At 31.9% G+C, this 25,146-nt stretch overlaps 2 protein-coding genes across 2 annotated transcripts; both read right to left on the minus strand.

The window, feature by feature from the left end:
- Nucleotides 1-4,127: 4,127 nt before the first annotated feature.
- On the minus strand, nt 4,128-10,417 carry LOC132736087 (N-acetylglucosamine-1-phosphotransferase subunits alpha/beta-like). The gene is made up of 5 exons (XM_060723161.1): nt 8,225-10,417; nt 7,166-7,267; nt 6,074-6,153; nt 5,442-5,540; nt 4,128-4,306 (listed from the first exon to the last, which is right to left on the minus strand). Exons 1-5 carry the CDS (start codon nt 8,243-8,245, stop codon nt 4,177-4,179), a joined length of 432 nt encoding a protein of 143 aa, XP_060579144.1. The 5' UTR covers nt 8,246-10,417; the 3' UTR covers nt 4,128-4,176.
- A 287-nt stretch (nt 10,418-10,704) lies between these two features.
- Nucleotides 10,705-24,238, minus strand: LOC132736088 (N-acetylglucosamine-1-phosphotransferase subunits alpha/beta-like). The gene is made up of 11 exons (XM_060723163.1): nt 24,112-24,238; nt 18,852-19,030; nt 17,521-17,696; nt 16,565-16,632; nt 15,397-15,501; nt 14,593-14,694; nt 14,080-14,148; nt 13,437-13,616; nt 13,014-13,184; nt 11,976-12,291; nt 10,705-11,119 (listed from the first exon to the last, which is right to left on the minus strand). Exons 2-10 carry the CDS (start codon nt 19,022-19,024, stop codon nt 12,235-12,237), a joined length of 1,101 nt encoding a protein of 366 aa, XP_060579146.1. The 5' UTR covers nt 19,025-19,030; nt 24,112-24,238; the 3' UTR covers nt 10,705-11,119; nt 11,976-12,234.
- Nucleotides 24,239-25,146: the final 908 nt, after the last annotated feature.

Here is a 25,146-nt window from a genome sequence, read left to right on the forward strand (position 1 = left end):
TAGAAATTAAAACGGTAGGACTAATTTAGATATCAAGTTGGAATGATAAATATCGACAAATCCTTTTATTAGGTTTCTAACATAGAGGGAGATGCAATATTAGGATTAGATTTTATGACAGCAAGAAATATTGTAATAGATTGTTCCAAATAATCAGTTAACAGCCAATGGTAAAAAAGATGAAAATAAATTGTAAAGGTCCGATTGGTCTGTAACCGCGCGTTGATTTGTCATTTTTGTGGAATGAAATTTAAAAAGAAAGCTTATATAAGACAGCACTGTAGAAGAATACATAGTTCTGGAATATAAATTATAAATGAGATTCGGAAGTGTGTGTATGCCAAATCTAATTGTTTGAGGCAGCTTAAAACATATTTTGTAAGTTTCATGCGGGGCGCATGTAAAACGGAGGCGTGGTTAGTGTAACGTTTTGACATTTTTACCAAGCTAGATTTTATTAAAGATTATCGTTTGCTGAAATGATTTAGCTGTAACTTTACTATTATGTTAATTGTTTATGTTGCGACAATGTATTTTAGTTTACGGTACTTTACAATATACGTTTAGTATACGTATTTTCAATAAACGTTTTTATATCATATAATATAATAATCGTCTCAGTGATAGTGATCATTTTAATCAGCCAATGAAAAATAAGTCATGCTTGAGCGATCATCTCAGCAGGTATAAATACGGCGATTAGAGCAAAATTAATCAGTCTGCAGAGGAAATTCACCGGGACCAGGTTACTTTATGTAATTTGAAGCCTCGCTTCATACATAAAGGATAATTTCGCCTATACCTAACTGAAGCCTAGCTTCATGGGTAGAAAAGAAGAATTGGCAAAACTAAATACCTTGTTTATCCAATTGAAGCCTAGCTTCATGGATATAGTGTCGTTATAGTTTAGTTGTGAAGTTGTATTTGACTCTGGGAACTTATAGATCTCCACATTCCTGAAAGCCTCGCTATCAGGAAATTGGTAACATATAGGTATTAAAAATCCAGAGGTAGATTTAAAACGAATAAGCTTTGTATAGTTGGAACTTTTGTTGTCAAATCCCTGCCAGCAGCTTATCTTTCTATCTAAATAGAAGCCTCGCTTCATAGATAGCGGAGGTAGTTACTGGACTATAGGAAATTATCGGGTTGCAGCCGTGATATCTATAGCTTTTGAATTATTTCATTGTGTTATATTGTAAAGATATTTACTATATTTAGACTTTTTAGAATTTAATAGTGTATTTTGGAGTATTAATTAAAGCTGATTGTTTATGATATATGATAATTTCATAATCATTTGTATCTAATCAAACGGCAGGTAGCCCAAAGAAAAATTTATTATATATTCGTTGTACATCCGCTCGGTACACGTTACACAACTTCCAGACGGTGTCCGTTGTCAAGTGGTTGAGGTCGCTGATTTAGAATAACTTGCCCTCATCCCATCGCTGAAGGTTCAAATCATAGCATGGGAAAACTATTCATTTAGTTTATGGCCGGCCGGTAATTCTAATTGTATCATAGTTTGGAGACCTTTCTGTTGAAAATGTGTCAGGGTTAAATCGTATACATATACATGCACAGTACGTTAACTGGAGTGCGGGTATTAGTTACCCGCACTCCAGAGCATGCCCATTGATTGGCTCATTTTTGCTGGGGTTTACATATTGTGACGGCAGAGAAAGGGAAAGCGACCAAACTGTCATATTCAGATGTTCGTTCATTGGTTCATTTTTGCCGGGGTTTCATATTGTGACAACAGGGAACGTGCTTTTATGTTTGACTATGATACAAAAGAGAAAGAACACCAAAACACTCGGCAATCTGATTTATACTCGGGGGCTACGCCCCCTCGTACAAATCAGATAGCCTCGTGTTTCGGTGCTCTTTCTATTACTTACCTGGAGTGAGGACACTTTAGGTCTTCCATCACTGGTAGAGATGTAAAACCCGCCATGTGAGCTGTGGTATATTAAATTTGGCAGTTCTACACAACCTTTCATGTTAAATATTTTGCGTTTTGATAAATTAAAGATAGACATATTCTTAAAATATTTTACAATATAAAATAAAGCTATGCCTAAATATCGAACGAGAAACAATTAAACATGTCATGTATGTCTGTACAATATCCATATATTTATGAATATTCATTCCTCTTGATGCAATAAGATGCCATCAACATCCCCTCGTGTTTACTTAATCGTTTACTTTAAAGGGACTCCACTGAGGTATTTTTACATGATAGGACTGGAAATACTTTCCCCGAGATTATAGTTTCATTTGATGTAGGTCTGGACCAATTATTTGTGCGTGCATTTTCAGCTTATTTACTCTTTCCGTTTTTCCACAATGACCATTTCTATAGTACAAAGGACCCAAATGAAAAACGTTGCAACGCCTTTCGCTCGAGATCGGCCAAGAATTGTACAAAAATCGATGTCAATTTATTTCTGAATATACTTCTTTGTAATCCTTTGTGTAATTTAGTAATGTAAGTGTTTCATTTGATATTCGTTAGATCCTAAAATTTTATGTTTGACCTTAGTTGAGATATTTATAAACTTCCAAAATATTGTTATTCATCCTACTTTAAAATAAAAATAAAGAAATAGAAATTGTGAAAAAGATATTCATTCACCATTTCATAAAAACATTTTATTACTAGATGTATATCTCTAAAAAAGTACTAAATAAGCGAGCCTAATATAATTTGGATATATATATTTCAGCGTAAATGACATACCTCAGTACATAAATTACCTATAATTTTAATTCTAAGTAATATGAAACGATGTCATAATTATATCTAACTTTTATATCAATCCATGCCATTAAACTATTAAATATATTAAGATTTTTGTTAAGCAATTTTTTCGTTATAGATAAAGATAACATTCTGACTTGGGATTCATGTTCCACGGTCAGATTATATTTGCTTACAAATAGTCAGTATTATAAAATTAGCGAATTGTATGTGCCGATGTAACCCAGTCGGCAGTCAATTGTGTTTATTCATGCTTAGCAAATTAAGACAAAAAGCAACTCCTGTAAATATCTAAGATATTTATTTATAATAAACATTAACAACATAAACATTGCTACATATGCCTATGGCAAAATTTTTAAGTGCAACGAGGCAACGCACAAGACACACGGTCATAGTATTATGCGCTGAATTATGGTTCTACTGAAGGTGGATTGAATTACAACACAATTTTCCGTTTTATATTTTAATGCTTCTTTCTTAGTGGAATACCACAGATAATATATAACATATACACAGGTTATCCTGATGTTTACAAATTAATATTAAAAACAGTAATAATTATTTCTAGTGGAGAGCCACAACGTTATCACTTGGAAATCCAAAATCTAACTGTTTGATTTTTCTCTTTACAGTATTTTAAAAATGGTTTCGTATTAAACAGACCAATAAAATTTTAACATCTTTGTTTCTTAAATAACAAAATAACCAATCAGGTCTCAATACAAAATAATGTACCATAGCAACATAGAATTTATAACAACAATCATCACCTGGACATTTTATCAGTAATAAGGTTTAACAACTTATTAAGTACAGACGGCTAAATTGACATTATCACCTAAATATAATAAAACTTTTATCACTGTTCATTGGACAAAGAGGAAAAGCCATATTTAATCTTCCGGTTACATAATTATTAATTTGACATCTGTTATTAAAACATATATTATTTGTAACTTATGCTGCACAACAATAGGTTATCTAGCTACGGGTGACCGTTTGCTAATGCTGAGAAAGGATAATAGTCAAATTTTTTTAGGAAAACTTAAGGATATTTGAGATACTACGGGATATTTGGCCGGAATTAGAGACAAAAAAAACTTAATAATAGTTAATTAGAATATGAGGACTGAGCAGTTTAATACAACTAAATATTTCTTGTCCTGTGATATAAATTTAGCGAATCGTCCAGCTTTGTATATTCATACCATAGTTTGTGTACCATTTTGTAAGCATCATTTTAAGGTCCTTCATCAGTATTCGTTATGTCACACCTTTTCGATACTTGCACTGATCACATGTTTTTCAGTTCAAAATTAAACTTTTGAAATTGCTTCATTTCAAAGGCTAAAGTCATAGAATTTCATAAATTATCTATTTGTTAACTGCCAGTTAAGCCGACATCAAGTCACTTGAAGTTCATATTGTGATGGGGTAGGAAATAATCTTTCATAAAAGTTGTTTAATTCAAGTTCAACCGCCGTCGCTATCATTTTGCTGTGATCCATGTTATCATTGATAGCAATAAATTTCCTGAAACGAAACAAAATAAAAACGACAGTAGTTAATTACATACCGAGTTGGAAAATAAAATGTGCACTCGCTTACAGAAATGTTTATATTTATTTTAAGCAAATTATTGGCATATTTGATATAAAAATTTGCAATGATGAATTGACTACAATATGGTTTTATTGGATCATTGGTTCCAGTACTTTTAAGTGTTGAAAGTTGATGCGAGAGGACATGAGGGATGTTGCACTTCATTTCCCCTCATATACAGAATGAATTTTCCTGTAATTTTGCTGATTTTATTGCTGCCCATGGATCACTTTTTTCAGATATTTTTACATTTGGTTTAAGTTTGATTATCGTAAGAATTTTGTTTTACGAAAACAAAAACAAAGAGGTGAAATAAAAGTTGAAGACTTTTTTTCTTGTTGTTTTTTTCACGTTACAATACAAAAACGTTAAAAAAACTCGGCTTTGCAACTTTTACCCCCTCCCCCCTTAGTTATTTACACGTTATCAAAATTAAATTGTAAATTTTTAAATTTAATTTAAAAGAATACCATCGATAAGTCAATTACTATTTGCAAATTTTGATTTCACAATTGCCAATAATTTGATCTGGTAAGTGTAAAAATTTCCTAAATTAATTTTGAAACTTGTTCATTACGATATTATCAATAAGATGTTATAAGATAGACAAAAAAACGGAATATCAAAGGAATATCCAATGAACGCCCAAAATGACAAATAATATTGAAAATGCCAAAATGTAATTTTGCTTTTTTTTAATGCTTCCGAGGAATCACTTTTTCCAGATATTCATATGATTGAGCCTACACATTAGTAGTGTTAAATACAAACTATTGTCCTTGTCGTCTTCCATTGGCTTAAAAAAGTGTCACATTGAAGGTTCCATGATTACCGACGTTTGAGTACATCTGCGGATGTGTCTAAATTCAAACTTTTACCAGTACATGTTTCAATGTTGAATATTGCTTAAGCCGGTGCTAGGGGATGTGGACGGTAGTTTGCTATTGACAGTACCGTCCATGGACAGTTTAAATCAAACAGAGTCCTCAATAAATAAATTTTGAAATGTGAATGATTCTGCTTTCATGATATAGCTTATTGATGAAGCGTTTATTAACATAAATACCTTGGGTTGTCCGTGATTTTGTTTAAATCCCATCTTGCTTTTGTAAGTATATTGCGGATCATGACAAAGTAGTAATTATTATCTGTATCTAACGTATATCTGTAAAAGAGATCAGGACTTATTATCAGAGATATTATATATTGCTCGAAGCTTTTTCGATATTTATACAATTGTAAATCCATTTATTAACAGGTCATTTATGTTTATTTTATTCGATAAAAATACATTACATTGTTACTGATAATTCAATATGTTACGATATTCAAAGTTTATTTCCTAAACTTATAAAGATATAACTCTACAAAAGACTCATAGTCATCATTTATGCCAAAACCAATGCTGTCATTGACAATATTCTAGAAGAGGATAAACAAACACATGATTGTTCCAATGTTATAAAGCATTCATACTATTTCATCATACTGACATTAATAAATATACAGATTCAATTATCCAACATGACTTCCTAATATGATGTTAGTTGAGGGGACATGTTTAGTAACTGTTAGAAGCTCATTATTTTCGACAATACAGTACAAACCTTTACATTTTTACAATACAATTAATCATACATCATTCATTTTTAATTGTATATAAATCAATCAAATTTATTGCTTAAAAGCGCCACCTACTTGTATTTTGGTTTTAATATCCCCTGTCTTCTAATATAATCAACTATGTTTGGACAATTTAAAAATGTTGACTTTAACATCTGAAATGAATAGAGTTTGTTGTAAAACTTTTCTACTGAAATAATACAATGGCCTAATGCATGTAAATTAAAGTATACAAGGCCAACCAGAAATACATTTACTGCTCTCCCAAAATTGTAGGAGCATTTAAAAAAAATCAAATGATTAACATTCACTAATTTCATAAGAAATATTATAAAAACATGTTAGCACTATCTGCTACTTAGTGTACCAACATTGACTCCAAAAAACATTTTCTATTTGCTATGGACAATATAATCTTTTGTAAAGATAACTATCATTTCTTTGGTCTAACAGTTCGCTTAAAGCATAGTATAGTTCCTTCTCCCTCAAAATGTCAATGTAAAGTATACCATTCAGTCTAACAAGTATCTACTTAATTGTGCAAGTGCCTCTGTATGTCATACACCAAATATCTGAACATTACCACCATAGATTACCACCATAGATTACCACCATAGAACCTGTTTGTACAGAAGATCTTCACGAAAGCTTTTCTTTGTTTGTTTGTTTCATTTTACGCCTTTTCCCGACAGTATTTCAGTCATATAGACGGGTAGTTTCCTAATCATCGTTCCTGGAGAGTTACACCAGTACTAGACTACCTTCCTCCGCGCTAAACTACCAAAGCATCTCCCGGGGATCGAACCCACGCCAGAGAGGTAACTGGATTAGAAGTCATCGACTCTAACCCCTCGACCACGGAGGCGGTTACGAAAGCTTTCAAGCACATAAACTGAACCACTACTTTGAGAAAGATTATAGCTGGTGTTATCTGTCTAAAACATGATTTACTTTGTCAAATGACTCATTAAGTAATGTTCTGAAAGATGTAAATATATTTCATGACGATACTGTTTTTGTTGATTACCCGTTTTGGTTTGTGTTTTTGTTGTTGTTGTATTCCCTTTTGGGGGGTGGGGTGGGGCTGGGGAGGGGGTTTAAATACATTTATTTGAGTTGTTACTGATTAACTGCCCGCCTTTTGAAAATTTTGATATTAATAATTACCTGTTTTGAATAAGCATCTGCCAAAGTATCATTTTTCTCTAATTCAATAGTTTGATCTTCCAAACAATTTAATGTTTCATCGGTAAAGTAACCGATCTCTTTCTGTAAATTCAAAATAGAACACAAGAATTAGTTAACCATGACATTTATAGACAAATCTGTTTTCATATGGTTTATCACTTTGTAGAAAACCGAATTCTAAGATCCCTAGAGGTAAAAGTGACTTGCAATTGCCAGTCTGTCTTCCCATGTTCACAACTTTACCAACCTATATTATTTTTGACTGCTTAAAATTAGCATTCTAATATGGTACAGTAATCACTTTGGCTTTTGTAAGCTTTGTATTTAAAAAAGGACGCTTAGATGAACGAAACCACGTTATGTAATCGTTTCGGGCTGATTTGGAATATTTCCCCGTTCCTGAACTGAACTGATTTGTATTTAAGGCACCGGTTGATTAAGTTAAAATAGATTTTTAGCTTTACGAGGTAACGTAAGATAATAAAACATTAACGAATAAAATTACGCGGGAACGGCCGTTGTAGCACGTTTTACATTTCCAGTTTTCAATCACAATTAATTTTAAATCATCTGTAGACTGTACCAGGTTCTACTTTGTATTACTTGTATGTGAGATTTTTTATCAAAGAATAGATTTAATATGCCTGTCCTGTATCGGGCGCGTGTTACAGACAATAACGTGCGAGGAAGTTTCATTATCAAAACATTCCTCTCAAGTGACATCGCACTAGCACGTGAAACGGATAACAAAACCGATTTTTCTGAATACGAAAAAATAGATAATGAAATGCGGAATGCAAGTATAGCGCTCGTGCATCTTTTTCGTGCATTAACATCTTTAGAAGCCATCAATGCCTCGACTTTGGACTCGAGCATTTAATTTGTCCTCCTGCTTCTGCAGAAGTTAATGCAGAAAAAGGTACACCAGCCTTATTCAGGTGTACATGTATTAATACACAATTTTTTCAGTAATATTGTCTACAATTATACATTCTGTTTCATATGATACAGTGTACTTTATCAGAAAACGTTACTAACCTTTTGAGTTTTAAAATGCATATTCAGTAACTCTTCTAAATCTTTTATTGACACTGTCCTGCAAGAAGTAATATTTGTAAAAAATGAAATACGTCGTTCAAGTGGTTATCCTAACTTGTTTGAAATATATACTAGTTGTGCCTTTCCTTAAGTAAACAAGTGTCATCGTTTTTATGAAACATACATTATAAAAAAGACACATTTACAAAACTAGACGTAATAGCGTTTCGTATATTGAAAAATCATTCATTCATTTAATGGTAATTTCAGCACAATCCAGTATAAATCTTACATACAAATGGTAAATTATCGTATACATAAACTAACGATAACGTCCATCTAGTGTTATTTACTCTGAGGTAATTCCATTCATGGGATACTGTAAACGTTGATGTACAGTGACAAAAGCTCATGCCTTAAGGTGACAACGGAGTCAATTATCACTGAAAATACCTAAAATGAGATGAGATTTTTTGCTTAGTATATTTATCCATCTTTTCTGAACACATTCGTGATTTAATTTTGGAAGCAGTTAGTCCAAAAAATGTGTTTTTAAACGTTTTAAAACGGTACCTGTACCTTTTTTATCTGCTATTCGCGTAACCTGTCAATTATCAATAACGCTCCGCCCCCTGTTGAGGCATCAATAAGGGAAATCGGTAGTTCCATATATACGTGAATTACCGGTCCATACTGGTCCATACTACTCGTAATTCATGTACCGTACAAATACCGAATATCGTCTACCTTTTATTAAGCCTTTTTTATAAAATAAGAAATTGACGGCCAATGTACGTAACATAATGTATGAAACATAAATAATTAAGCATAGCGGTAAATCGCACGACCACGGGGTTGATTAAAAATATAGTTGCTAAAATATCCATAATGTGTGAAAATAATTTGTCTGTCCCGTTAATCTGATAGATATTACATTGAGTTTATGGACTTTGTACGGATTCAAGGGCTTGCTTTACATTCAACCTCGTTTTCTAACAAAACAACAACAAAAACAGACAACATTTTTTATGTGAACGCCTATATGACTTGTGGTACTTGTGGTAAGGTGTCCCTGACAAATTTCTAAACCATTTTAGGTTGTCTAAGGATGATTATTTCTCTATGAATCAATAAAAAAAGATAATAAAATATATTATCAGTAAATGGTTTGAATAAATTGTTCGCCAGTAAATCGAACACAGTACTAATAAACCTGGGACAAAGTAAAGAATTTATTGTATATCCCAGTAGAAACTGGATCTCTATGCCGTGCTTAGATGCATAGATGATATTCATGATAATAGAAGTAAAAAGAAGGTCAGATCATAATGATCGAGTGATACCTTTTATTTCTATAAAAATATGTTAAGCATTTATATCAATTTGGAGGAAAAAATATATAATATCCCGTTCTTATTTGTACATCTACCATGGACTTTAAAAGACCGTCAGAAGCTCAGTTTTTTGTTATTTTAATTTATATTTTAACGGAATTTCATAAACGAATACACAGAGTGACACTGGTATAATATAATAATAATGCTGATGATATTCAAAAGTGAAACAATTAAATACCCCGCTAGCGGTGCGCAAATACGATCCATTTCCCCCCACCGAGTGCCTCAAATTTTACCGAAAGTCACGTGACATGTGCGACCGATACCAGACGGACGGTAAATCACGTTAAGATTTGAAGAAATTTCTGTTATAAACTGATATTAATCAGCAACTTTTTAATTGGTCAGATGTCACTGGGTCATAAAATGTTGTTAGAGTATGTTACCGCAATTTGTGACCCTCTCTGGTGCGATATTTGTGTATTATGCAATTATTTAGCGTGAAACGTAGGGGTCCGAGAGAGAACAGCCGATTTATGACACTTCGTTTGATGCGGGTCGGACTAACTTTGAATCGGCATAACTTTTTTAATAATCAAGCAATTAACATGCGGTTTAAAGCACATGAAAGAAAATTCATTTACGGCGGGAACCGTGTCAGGGATTTTTGTTTGCTCAATCAGCGGCTTAATTATCTTTAATTACGTAATATGTATGGTGAAAAAGTCGCATAAAATGTTTGACGTTACGTAATATCTTTTTGAGAAAAGATAGAAAAAATTTGAGACACGGTTCCCCAGATATTATAAGTATGTTTATTTTCCAAAAGTTTGATGACAAAAAAATAAAAAATGACTTTGATATGACGATTTAAAAATTTTGGAATTTTATTAAAAATCAATTATTTACAAAGTCATTTTTTTCAAATATGTTATTTTTTATGATGATCAACGACATTTAATGCACAAAGATTAAATAAATAACAATTATTACTAAAAAAAGTTGGTTTAAATGACATTTATGTGAGTACCACGAAAAGTGTCTGTTGTCACCTTAAGAAAAATCTCTTTACATTTTTAAGTCCTTGTTTAGCTTTTACAATATATATGGCTATATATTTTCTTTGCCCAATTTCTTTTCTTTTTTTTTTTGTTTGCTTGTTTGTTTCTGGATATTATTTTATCTTTGATACATAAATATTGCAGCAAAGGATATAAGCGGTGACCAACAGTAAACCTTTCACTAGTTTTTTTTTAAGTTTTAAAATGAGAAAATTGTCAGAAATTATTGTTCTCATCTGAAAGTAGCCAAAATTTATTTTAAAATATAATTTTGTTGTCCAAAGCTTAGTGACTGACGAAATATAAGTTCTTATCATTATTTCATAACTGTTCGTCATACTTGCCCGGTTTTATTTTTATCCAATTCATCAAAAACATTTTCTGGTGTCAATTTTACATGTGTTGTGGTAATATAAAGTAGATACGCCATTGTGTATTGAACATTGAACTGTGAACGGAAATGGATGGATGATGACATCTTAAACTCTTCATGAAATCTGTAGAATAGAAGAAAATAGTATATATCGAAGTTATAAAATATCAACAACAACAATAACAACATGAACGTTTATTCATGACATGCTCATATACAGAACAACATGACAGAAAATAAAGTTTTAAACAATGTATGGATAATTAACATGGGGACAGTGATGACTTAACAACAAAACAATGTAATGAAACATATAAATTGACAAAATTAACATACATAATTGTATATCACCACAAACATTGCATGCAAAAATAATATTTGAATCATGGCATATAAATGCACTTATGCTTATATAGACACATACATTTAGCAAACATGGGTTTTCAAGTACATAAAGATGACATTTGTTTTTATGTAAGATGAAATTTTATTTCACCGACTGAGAATACTATATTGACACTTCAAACAAACAAATTTTGTTTTTATTATATGCTAAAATACAAATTTAAATCAACGTTATCATTTTAATATTATTCATTTTTATTCTCAAATATTATTTTCACGAATAAATCAGTAATTCACTCAACGGCATAAAATAAATGATATTATTCTTATCAGGTAATGAGCTGGTTTGCCAACCAAAATAGGTAGGTATACAGAGTTCAGGGCAAATAAAGATGCAGAACTCTTGCCTATTAGATATTGTACTAATTTGCAATCTGCTGATAATAGCAGAAATAAATAAAACATGATTAAAGGAAACTATACGACGACACATGAATACAATAATGTATACGCGGAAATAAGAAATTAGGCAATGTTATTTTCAATTAAAATTTCATTTGGCATTTTTCTTAACAGACTATGCTGCAAACTGTAATCATACAGTGATAAAAATAAATTCAAAAACATTTACTCACGTTTCATAAAGATCACCAGCAATTTGTCTATTCACCAGCAACGGTCTATGTGGTGGGAAATTAAAATGAACTACGCCATCATTGTTCAACCGAAGCCTGTTAAACATTGCAATTGTGTTATATATAGATCCCTTAAAGTTTCCGCCATAAAAAACAATGGATACATTTGTTTAATATGAGCACGAGTTATATTTCTTATCAATCACCATGATCCCAGCCACACTGATGTTGTCACATGACCTGTCACATTTACCGTTACCTAGCAACGTGTTAAAGCATCTAAACCAGCAAGGCGCAAGGCTGCACCCCATTTAATCTGAATCAGAATGACGAATTATAGCGTTCTCACAGTCTTAATTTGTATAAATTATATACGAATAAAAAGTATAAATTCTCTAAACGAATACAAGCAAAAAAAGATAACAAAGTTTCAAATCTGTGTGAGATAGTACGAACAAATAACGATGGTATATCGTTTACAATTATTTTCATTTAGTAAGAGATCAAATATGAACATAGATTGAAAACATCGTCGGAAATAGTTTATAAAACTGAACACCATTTTTTTAAACTAATTCAGGAACATGACATGAAACAAGTATGAAAGTTGTTTTTGTCTTTTATACGTCAGTTTGATTTCATAATGTTAAGTAACTGTGAATTAGAAAATATGTAGAATAAATATCAAACAATCAAATGCATTATACAAACCTTAGCCAAATATTTAACTATGACAAAAGCATAAAATATACTGGTTATATATTTCCCCTTTTGCTTGGCTCTCTCCTCACTTAATAAATTCATTTATATTTAATTTCCTTGTCATCGTCAAAGGATCACCCACTATTTTGATTAAATCTCGATATATGGTAACATTTTTATGTACATTACAGGAATAAATTACAAATAGTGCTTGCTTTTTTGGTCTTTTTGTGTGCGTGTGTGCGCGCGCGTGCGTGTGTGTTCTGCTGCACTGCCGCGCAGGGGAAGAAAAAAAGAGAATAAAACACTGGATAAGATAATAATCAGTTTTCTCACCTTATACCCCTCCTCTGAGGTATAAAAATCACGTAAAGTGACTGGCTGTCCAAAAATGAAATCGTCGCACATGAAGAGGACTGTTTCTGATAAACCAGGAATACGATACATATAACTTTCAATAGCAGGGGACGAGAAAGTCGGCAAATCATCCGGGTTTGGAAATATCTCCTATACATATATAAGAAAAGATTTTTTAAAAACTGTACAAACCTCCAAAGTTTGACAAATGTTACAATATTTATAAAGTTATATTGTATGTTTAAAAAACTTCACACATAAAAGATTATCAACTGTTTGAAACTAACAACGACTTAAAGATTATATTCATCATTTGATTTATTAGTAAAGATAATGTTTTTGATTAGGGTCCATAATTTTATTTCAAACAATTTTTTCGCGCTACTCCCTGTTTATACATACCTTCGTGCTTATTACCGCAATTCTCTCATTTGATGTGTTGAGCCAACTTGGAGTCTGGTCATTGGTTACAATATAAATATGTCGAATCCAAGGTGCGTATTTCTCTACAGATCTTATGGAATATATCAACTGATTATTCTCCGCATATCTGTTAGCATTTGGGAGTCCCTCTATTTTAATCTGGGATATAATAGGGATTTTATTATGCAATAAATCACACGTGGTTCATAAGCATTGTCCAAAATAACATGCGATCGATTAAATAATACAATGAACATGATAAGATGGCAAAAACTGAATAAAGATAAATGCACACATAAATTATTTCTTGCAGTAAATAGGCATCATAAAAATAGGCATAATAATAATGCTCACAAAATATCTAGTTTTTATGTGTTTTGATTTCTTTTCAAAACCTTTATTGATTCGAATATCATTTTTGTTTACAGTATAAAATTTATTAAAGCTTGGGCGCATCAAAACTTATTTCTGGTACATTCTTTCCTTAAATCCAAAAAATCCAGACATTCAATAACTAAGTGAAATTCATCTTCTAGCTCGTGACAGATACGGCATATACGGATATGAATTTTTACAATCGTTTTGTATGAACTATGTATTTAATTGTCACTATTTTACTCACTGAATCTGTATCCCAGACTAAATTGGCAGGTTTGATATCGAGGTCGAATTGTTTTAAGTCTTCAATTGTCTGGAATGGCGCATATAGCAATGTTACGCAGGGTTTTTAACACTCTAAGGTAAAGCTACAATTTAACAGGAGTGAAATTTTAAATTATTTAGGTATAAGAGTTCACCACGGTCATAGTAATAACATGTAGATATCACATGTTATTATCCAATGACGTTTAAACCGAAATTATTTAGTTTATTGTATATACAATTCAATACATTATTTGGGTTCAAACCCTGTCAGAGGCAAGCCGTTGTTTTCTTCTAGCAATAAACTTGACATCTATTGCTTAGTACTGGTTAGTTTCAGAGTGTTTGTATAAGCTTATAGTTTCCAACACAATCAAACTAAAATAAATTTGTATAACTTATACATTATTTTACATGCTTTATAAAAATCAAATAATGATGTTCATTTTTTTAAACAAAACAAAGTAATATCTAAGTAGAGTGAGAGAGTTACCTGGTTGAACATATTACTGAAAGCACGTTGTTTGTAACATATCATGATATACTTTCCTGCTTTCACATTTAAATGCTGTTTTAAAACATAGCTCGCACCAATCTGAAATGAAAAAAAGAAAAAGAAATGTCACAGGTTTTGGTAAAATATCCTACTAAAAAGTAATATCAAATAAAAGAATTCGTAAAAATCGCATAGTCGATCCAGGTTTTGATTTTGGTGCAAGGTTTGAAGTTGTGAAATCACTGAAGTGAATATTATTTTAAAAACAAGTGATTGTATGCTTTTAACATTATGGAACATATACGACATGGTATCATACAAATGGCCACCACCGTCCATGAACAGGCTCAATCAAACCGAGCCTACACATTTTTATTTTTTCTGTTGTAGCGTTCTTGTGGGATTACGTTTTTCTCTTTCTTTTTTTTATAAGTGATCATTGAATGTCATGTTGGTGATAATTTCTAATATGTTATAATACAATGTCTCAAAAATGATAAGTTTGAATGCTTGTAAAAGTTATGTATGTTTATGTCGGTAGATAGATGACAGTAACTGATTACATGATTGACTTAAAATGACAACATTGATGGCTCGATGTGGAGAGTTCTGTTTAAATACCTAAGAATCGTATGCTCAAATTCAGTGAAAAGTTTATAATGATACATGAATGCAAACAAAGTAATATCAACATAACATTTAGAAACGCTTGTTAACGGGCATATGTTTTATCTGAAAAGAACAAATTTTAAAAGTGTATTTTGAATGAAAGAACAGTTGCTAAATATAACATATTGTTACCTCACTTAGCCTTTGCTTGATGACAGTGATCGTCTTTTTATCGTTAGTTGTTACAATGTACAGATTTTTTAGTGTTTTCTTCACTTGAGATCTGTTTTCACTACACTGAAATTTAATGTAACAATCCATTTAATGTTAACGTAACAATCACACTGTTAGAAATATAATTTGTACCATAAACGTTGAGTTGGAATTATATGTAACACAGGCTGGCTATAGTATTTAATATTGGTCACACCAGCAAATATAGATGAGTCGTATGAGATAGTGTTTAGGTCTTTCTCAAAATAAAGAAAAACAGAATCTCTAAAAAAAACCAACACAGCAAAAATTGATTGAGCCTGTAGGTAACTGCAAGCTACCGTCAACGCTTTCTAGCAAAGGCTTAAGCTGTTTTATTCAATAGTACATAATATAGAAATATTGTTGATAACATCCAGAAATAATTCATTAGTAAGTAATTTATATTAAAAAAATGAACACAAAGATCAACAAGGTACTTCTGTAAAATGATGCACAATATGAAAATCGCTAACCACATGCATACAATGCTTACAAACATTTCTTTTTTTAGATACGGATACTCAGATTAAGCATATGACGTGCTGAACAATGTTCATGGCCTCCATTTCTCTGTATCTTCCGACATAACCAAGTCATTCATGACAATGACCACCGGTAATGTATCTAGTACAGCATTTATAAAGACGTAGGAGAGGACAAACGGGCGGAGCATTTAAGAAAGAAAAAGAATAAAGGAGTTTGAATGAGAACATTAAAACGAACGATTGAAAAGGCTAGGAATAGAAGGGGATTACAGATATAAGAAACCGTAAAGGAAGATGGGACAATGAATATTAATGGCGGGGTAAATTTCTCACTACTAAAAACTGGAAAGGTACATTGAATTCGACATGTAAGAGACTTATTTAGAGAACATTTATCCCACTTTGCTGAATGAGTGACATGATGACCAGTCTATTTCAATAAAAAATTTCATTGTCATAATTATAATGGTCTCTTTGCTAAAGGTTTCATGTCTGCGTAAAAACACTTTGATAATAATTTCATTATAAATAAAAAATAATTTTAAATATATGGCTTTCCAGCTGTAACGTTTAATAATTTAAAAATATATATAAAGAAAAGTAGATCTATAAAAACATACAATACTGCCACACATACTGATGTAAGTATGTCCTTCTATCACAGTCAGGGTGTTCATTATACCTGTAACTAAAATAATGTATATAATAGGTAATACAATACAAGTAATACAACTTCAATTGTTAAGGTAAGTGAACAATGAAAGTCATTATTTACACATAAAACATGATGGAAGTATCCATATACATAATATTACAATGGAAAGCATTCTTTAGCATAAGCTTATAAAAGAAATCGTATAAATTTGGACATTGATTTACAGTGAAAATGATCTCAAAAATGCGCTTGGGAGACGTTGCATTTTAGACTATCTTTCATGAACGTATTCAATAAAGCCTCGTGTCCGTTGCTCTCCAGGGATCTCCTTATCAATAATTTTTGTACATAATTTCATGACGTGCAAGTCATTATAAAGAGAATTATCTTTCTACATCAGTTTAATATTACCATTATCATTTATATAATAGAGAAAAACAGAATCCCTAAAGAAAGCCCAACACGGCAATATTGTAAATGTTGCAGACTCGGTTTGATTGAGCCTGTTCATCGACGGTACTGGAAAGTGCAAGTTACCGTCCACGCCCCCTAGCACTGGCTTAAGCAGAATTCAACATTTAAACACAAAAATGGTGAAATTTTGAATTTAGGAACATCCGCAGATGTGTTCATACGGCGGTTATCATGGAACTTTCTATGTGAAACAGTAGTGTTATTACATGAAAAGCGGTTTATGATCCCCTATCTTTAACAAAACGTACATGAATCAATCATTACGGAAACCAGACAAATATCGCGAGACTGGTTTGAAGTGATTAACACTGCAAACGAAGCACATTGAACAAACGAACAACTTTGTCGCGATATTCACTTTTGTCACAGTATTAAACCAATAGATAAAGACAGACATAGACATTTATGAGGTTAATCATTAATAATTAAACACAGTGTTCCACTTACTTTCATTCATTTGTTTTGGAATAATAATACTATACACCATATCTTTATCAGTAACATTAGAAATAAACTCAATATTGTTATTTTCTAGAAGTATTCTTGTAGAATGTAACGCCGGATATACTACTATCACGTGAAAGGATTCTGCCATGACGGACTGAAATCTGCAGCTTAAAGATCTGTTACAAAAATACAAAAGATAACAATTTTTTAGATGTTCAGAAAATTGACTTTTTACTGACAGATACAATATATGAAAATACTGAAAATACAATTAAAATAAAAGGTTTTATAAATTGAAACATTTAGCTATTTTGTTAAGTTTTGTAATTAAAACAATGAGGAGACTCAATAAATAATTATAACAGTATTTATTTTAAAATATTTGAATGTATGAAACAAATAGAGCAAAAACGGAAACCCTAAAGAACGCACAAAAAGACAAAATTGAAAATGTTGCAGGCTTGGTTTGATTGAGCCTGTTACTGACGGTACTGAAAAAGTGCAAGTAACCGTCCACGCCCCCAAAAACAGAGAAAAACAGAACCGCTAAAGAAAGCCCAACATAGCAACATAATTGAAAATGTATGCAGGCTCGGTTTGATTGAGCCTGTTCATGGACGGTTCTGAAAAGTGCAAGCCTCTTTGTGTATTCCATTTGTCTTATCGCAGCGTTTTTCGATTGTAATACAGAAAAAAGGAATCCCTATAGAACACCCTAAAGGTCAAAGTTGAAAATGTTTCCAGCTCGATTCGATAGGGCCTGATTATTTAATAGCGCCCGACATTTGTGCTTCAATTATGCTCTTTTCTTGAGTTTGAAAGTGCAATAATTCCCATCTAGTTGTAAATGATGAGTGAACAGGTAAAACTCAAAAAAAATCTTTACCATTGCAATTAATATGTTTAATTTTATATTTTACCAATAACCCACGTGACCCACGAAAATTCTTGTAAATATCGTACGGAATGTTTTGGTTGCGTTCAATTTAATAAAAAGAGGGTTTTTTAAAAAAAATTATTAACCATAAACATTTTTTATCAAATCATCATTATGAAATTCGATCTTTCAAATATATATCTAGTTCAGTTGGGCTTGATGTCATTTGTGTTCAATCTATATAATTATTCGTGCCTACATCTAAATATTATCAGTTTATTATAGATACTATCTTTGCCTTTAAATGCAGTCTTTTTCCTCTCTTATGATGAATCAGGAATAATCATCATTTTGGAAACTGTTATCATATGTGTTCAAACTTAATTCATTTTATCGAATTCTCAATAATTCCAACCAAAGAATAAAAAAACAGTGATAATTAAGGACGGCGTACTTGTTGTATTTTCCAAAATCTTCTACAGCCTTTTGACGTTTCATTTCTAATATGACTTTTGGGTCACTTCCATTTACCCACAAATAGACCAAATCAATAGGTCCGGAAATATTCGGTTCTGTGTCATAGTTATCAATCTGTTCATTATATAATATTAAACTTCCTTCTATCATTTGTGTCTGAAAATACATAAATAAAAGTCAGCCAAATAAAATAGAGAAAAATATTAAAATAACACGCCGAAAACGACAAAATTGAAAATGTTTTAGACTTGCCTTTATTAAGCATGTTCGTAGACGGTGGTTGACATTGCAAGCTACCGTCAATGCCTCCTTGCACAGGCTTAAGCAGAATAAACATTTAAACATGAAAATGGTGAAATTTAATTTTGAATTAGAAACATCTGAATTGCTTTCATTTTGGCGGTTTATCTTGGAACCTTCAATGTGACTTTCGTGCCATTCAAAGAAAGAAAGGCGTATGTCTCCAAGTGAAATTATGCATATATCCTAAACGCATAGAATTAAATTCGGAAACTTAATAAAAAAGGAATTTTAAGAATGGGTTCTGAGTTTTGAGTTCTTTTGAATTGTAAATAGAGATTTACAGCTTGTTAACGGATAACGAATAGCCGAGACGAAAACAACGGTTAAATATTCGGGGGTTATCTCAAAATATTATCATTCAATTAAATACAGTAAGTGCTATAAACCTTTTATTGCACAGAAGATAAGCACAAATAATAATTATACAGTTTTTTGTTATTCAACACTAGAAATTTGGCCTGTAACATATACATCTTGCTATAGCGTGTTCAAAAACATTCAACATATTTTAATATTATGTTAAAGTTTTAGGCACTTTATCCGCCGTTTAGGCCACTATTTACGGCGTATTTGAGCTGACGTGTATGGTGTCATAATATGGGCATAAGTCGGATAAATTTTATCGACAACTTTAACGCACTCTTGTGAAAATAGTAATTTATTGCCGATCTGAGGTAACAGTAATACTGCTGGGCATCAATATAGTGACCAGGAAACCCACTTCGTATATATCTTATATTCGATGTCCCGAATAAAACTGTTCTTGGGTTTCATTCATGCATTATGATAGAGCTACTGATACCATAAGAAGTTCCATCAATTGCTATCACGGCTATTGAAATTCTGACCCAGGTGCCTCTCATGGCTAACCACTCATGAACCTGTGGCAAAACGACAAATATTTTAGACGTAGATAGAAAATCGGGATGACATAGCATTGTCGCACTTGGCACTGATACAATGGCGAAAGCATCATAAACTTCTGGTATGTTCGAAACCACATACGCACAAAAAGAACTCTGTTTCTTGCAAGAAGTTTAAGAGGCTTGTATGATGAAATACGAATAGTTTTTAACAGATCTAAAAAGAGTCTAAGAAATGTTCCCCCGGTCACTTGAAAGAGATAAAAAAAACAAATTTCTGCCACTTAACATGCTTTTAACGATTCCAAAAAACATATATATAACTTATATTTAGTATCGGGTAAGGCGATGCTCGAATGAGTTCTATAATTGTGCAATGAGTTATCTTGTTACATAAAAATATGCGCATTAAACCTGCTTTCAGTTTCGGTCATCTTGTGCAGGAGTGGCATTAGATGCTATTGCGCACCATCTTTAGAATTTCGCGATCGACACGAGAGAACACGAGGCCAGTCAAGTAGCAGCTCGGTCACACCAGGAAAATCAACCAGAAAGAGCTGATTTAAGGGAAAACATTAAGACCTTACTCCCCCACGTACACATAAACGGAGAAGAAGAACGAGGCCGCTTGCTGACATTATTAAATTTTAGGAAAATCAATTATTTTACAACGATTTTATTAAAACAAAGTTCCAAAATTGCTTCACCATCTTGATGTCGAGAAATATTCTGATGAATCAAACTAGATATTCAGAAAAAACATATGAACGACTTTTGTAATAGAAATAAATGCAATTATTGTATTTGGCTTGGCCTTCTGTTTTAAAAAAGAAATCATTTTGAAACGCCCCCTTAAAAAATTATCCGTCTTCGTCTATCGGTATCGGCTCAAGCTAAAAATCTCTAATAGCATTTTCAACATATTCAGATTTTTTAATATTTAATTTGTATATTAAAACTACCATCACGAGCAGTTTTAGCAAATATATCAGCTGACTAGAACACAGCAGTAGAAAGGATTTGTTGCGTTTGATCACAAGATGGAGTGGTATTTATACTTGAAATACAGCGAAAATAACTGTTAGATTCAGCCTGCATTCAGTGAACGTGGTGATCTTTCAACATTATTCAGACAGTAATTGAGACATTTAGACGTATGGTCTAGAAAAAATATTGAAAATGGCCGACGTTTTGTAGCCGCCACCTAGTGATCCTGAGTTTAAGCCCCGCTAGGGTCACAACCAAATTTCGTATATCATACCCCCATGTGACTATGCCTGTTTAAAGATATATTTAGTACATGAACTTAATTTGCCAATCTGTAATATCACCTTGTGCTATTAATTCTTCAGTAAGAACACTGCTATGATCATACGACGCCGCCCAGTAGGAGAAATAATAAAAAAAACTGTAAAAATCAGTACGTGGTGGGGAAAATAATGGTAGTAGTATTCCGGAACGCCCGGATTCAGGATCGAATTCAATAAATGAATGAAATAATTTAACAGTTTAATTTTTTTGGTTTCCAATTATAACGTTTTTATTCGCGTTAAAACGCCTTTATTTAGAGGTTAATACTTGTTTGCTGCTCGATGTCAATATTGTCATTCAGGCCATTATGCACATTTTCGGGCCATTTAGCCTATAATACCTATGTTTAGACATCGCCGCTTAATTTGGTTGTCTCCCTTTCTTAGAAATGGACAGTTGGCAATGTAAACAAATATCTGTCATACAGTTTAACCCTCCGATTAGCTTAGAAAACATAACAACACAAAATAATTATGAGAAAATGTTGTTTTATTGTTGTTTATATTTATAAATACTATGTGAGAATAACGTTTAGTGCCAGTTTTTTATGAACTTTTGTGCTTTTAAGAACGGTTTCTGATGTGTCTAGCTCTAAATTCCCCCGATCTTTTTTCAACCGTCAGTCTGAAATTATTTTCGGAATTTCTGATGGTCATGTTTTGTCTATGGTAGAGTTACTGTATTTTATTCTTGAGTGTATAAATCTTAAATGTTCAGCTTTGTTGATTGCGAATGATTATGCAATCTAAACATAAAGTTTTAAGCGCAAGTAGCCATCTTGAAAGTCACTGAGGGCTGATTACGTCATTTTGCACGTGCGCTCATTCGTTCGCCCATTATCGAAAAAAATAATGCCAAGAAGCAATAGCGAAATTGTATAATGACCTAGATAAACGTATTATCTCCCTCGGCACATATCTACCTCGGCACATATCTCGGTAGACATAAGTTTTAACTCACGTATTATCTACCTCGGCACATATCTCGGTAGACATAAGTTTTAACTCATGTATTATCTACTTCGGCACATATCTCGGTAGACATAATTTTAAACTTACGTATTATCTACGTAGACATAAGTGTAAACTAACATATTATCTACGTAGACATAATGTTAAAACCTACGTATTATCTACCTCGGCATACGTCTCGGTAGAAATAAGTTTAAACAAACGTATTGTCTACCTCGGCACACATCTCGGTATACATAAGTTTAAACTAACGTATTATCTTCGTAGACATAAGTTTAAACTATCGTATTATCTACCTCGGCACACCTCTCGGTAGACATAAGTTTAAACTAACGTATTATGTACGTAGTCATAAGTTTAAACTAATGTATCATCTACCTCGGCACACATCTCGTAGACATAAGTTTAAACTAACGTATTATCTACGTAGACATGAGGTTAAACTAACGCATTGTGTGCCTCGGCACATATCTCTGTAAACATTACCTTTCTCAAGTTAACATTATGTACTAACAGTATTAAAAAGATATGATATAATATTTATAGAATGACACTAGAACGGACTCAAGAGAGTTTTATGTTAATTTCAAAATTTTTATCACAATCACGCTTATAAATGAAAGTTGAATATCTAACTTTATGTCGAGTTCTGTTCAGATGTTCACAAATGTCGTGTGCTTGCAAGCTGTGTTTAATCTTTTGAACTGGATATAATGCTCGTGCATTACCAGCACAAATCTTTTTATAACTTCAGTTCAGCTATTATTGCAAACACAACATATGTTGATTCTTTTGTTACGTCCATATCTATTCTTCTTCCATGCCTGAAAATTCCTTTCAAAATTTACATTTGTCAGATCTATATTTACACATAAATCCCCGTTCAATATAAAAACATGTTCAGCCTAATCACATTGCATGACGTTTCGTACTCAATGACTCGCTATTGTCACCGTTTTGAAAGAAAATCGTTGCTTGTGAACAATTCTAAAATCATTGTTTGAGCTTTACGTAGTAGATTGACCAATCATAAAAGAAAATAGGATATTCTTGGGAGAGGACACTCATAAGCTTTATAGCTTTCTGCCCAATTCCAAAATGTATGTTGCAACTATTGTTTACATGTTAAATGTTATGATGAATAAATATACCCTAACCAAAATAGGGTATAGTAAAAGTTTGAAGCTCTCACGATCGTACCAAGAACGAAACAGCATCATGATATTATCGAATAAATTGTGAACAGCTTGTATTATCATTGAATCAAGACTGTGTCAGCTTGAAAGTATATGATATTTTTATATGTGTATTCAGCCTTATTGCAGATTACAACATAATCTATTGTGAAAATACAGAGTTCCTTATTGATTAAAAAAGTGTAACAATATATATGCATCTGCATTATAATGGTATATAGTAAATAGTATATTTGCAGCGTTGAATTTGTACATATTGATACACTTTTTTTCAGAAGTACAAGTACATGTACATTTAAAGTAATTGGAGAAAAAATAAAATACCTTAAGTGGAAAATGTGCAACATTTCAATCATTTGTTTTTCAAGACTAAAGTTTTGATATGTTAATGCTCACGTGACCGCTCATGTCCGAAAAACTGACTGACCAGTCAAAGTGATTCTAATCTTTTGAATGTCAAAGCTTTCGTGTATACTTTTTTGTTCTTAAAAAAGAGAAAGTTTTTTTGGTGTTTTTTTAAGTTAATTCTTTTCTTAAAAGTCTTTAATTTAAAATTTTAAATGATTAAAATTGATGATTAAATAAACACTTACCTTAAATTGATAAACGTCGTAGATTAAGATGATAATATATAACACTAAAAATTAAAATTATATTCCGTTTTATACAACGTGATGTAATACGCATGTTTAGACGTGTTTTTGTAAGGTGTTACATGGTTTTTTTCATTACCAGTGATACTGTATTGGTTCAATGCATTCCGTATAACCATGTCTGTGTATGTTTTCCAATGTTGAATAAAATCCATTGTTTATTGAGTTTGCTCATGGCATATCGAAATTAAAAACTCTTATTTTTTTAAATATGATGGCGTAAATATTGATTTTTTCTTCATTTTTTTCACGTTCTAGTAATTTTTATTGATTTATTTCATTAAATTATTGTTATTTATTTATTTGTTTTGTTTGTTTGTTTTTTTTTGTTTGCTTTTGTTGTTGTTGGGGTCGGGATATTCTTTATCATTCCAAGAGCAAATATATTTTTAAAGGCTGAAAAGTATTATGTTAACTTTTGTTGATAATTATTTATATTTTTAAATCACAGTGTAAACGTTCATTAAGCTTCTTTAGGGTTTGGTAAGGATAAATCGTTCGTTTCTAAGGGTAACTCTTATGATAACTCTTGAAACAAGCCAAAAAAATCAAGGTCAGTAATCTCAAAACAAGAACACCAACATCCAATGTATTTTCGCTTAAAAATGTTTCTTGTTGTTTACATATTGTAAGATTATGCAAGTTAGGAAAAAAAATATATGAAAGAGTTCTTATTCTGCTTTTTATTTATTATGAAAACTGTAGCGGACGTCTAAAGTGAACTTGTAAAACTCTAATAAATTTGATAATAGAGTTTTGGAGCGAAGTTATGACAGAAGGTATAATTTTACATGACGGTCCGTTCTGTATATAAGGCTTTTACACGTATATACTGATAATACTCGGATGCGGCACTTCCACTAAAATACTTTTTTTCTACGAAATTCTTCCTTATACATTTCAATTGATATGATGGCTGATTTGGTACACTTTGCGCGTTGTGTTGTCGATAGCGACAACAAAACCTATATCGTT

This window comes from Ruditapes philippinarum, unplaced genomic scaffold (assembly GCF_026571515.1).
Source record: "Ruditapes philippinarum isolate M1 unplaced genomic scaffold, ASM2657151v2 ctg8585_1_1_1_1, whole genome shotgun sequence".
NCBI lineage: Eukaryota > Metazoa > Mollusca > Bivalvia > Venerida > Veneridae > Ruditapes > Ruditapes philippinarum.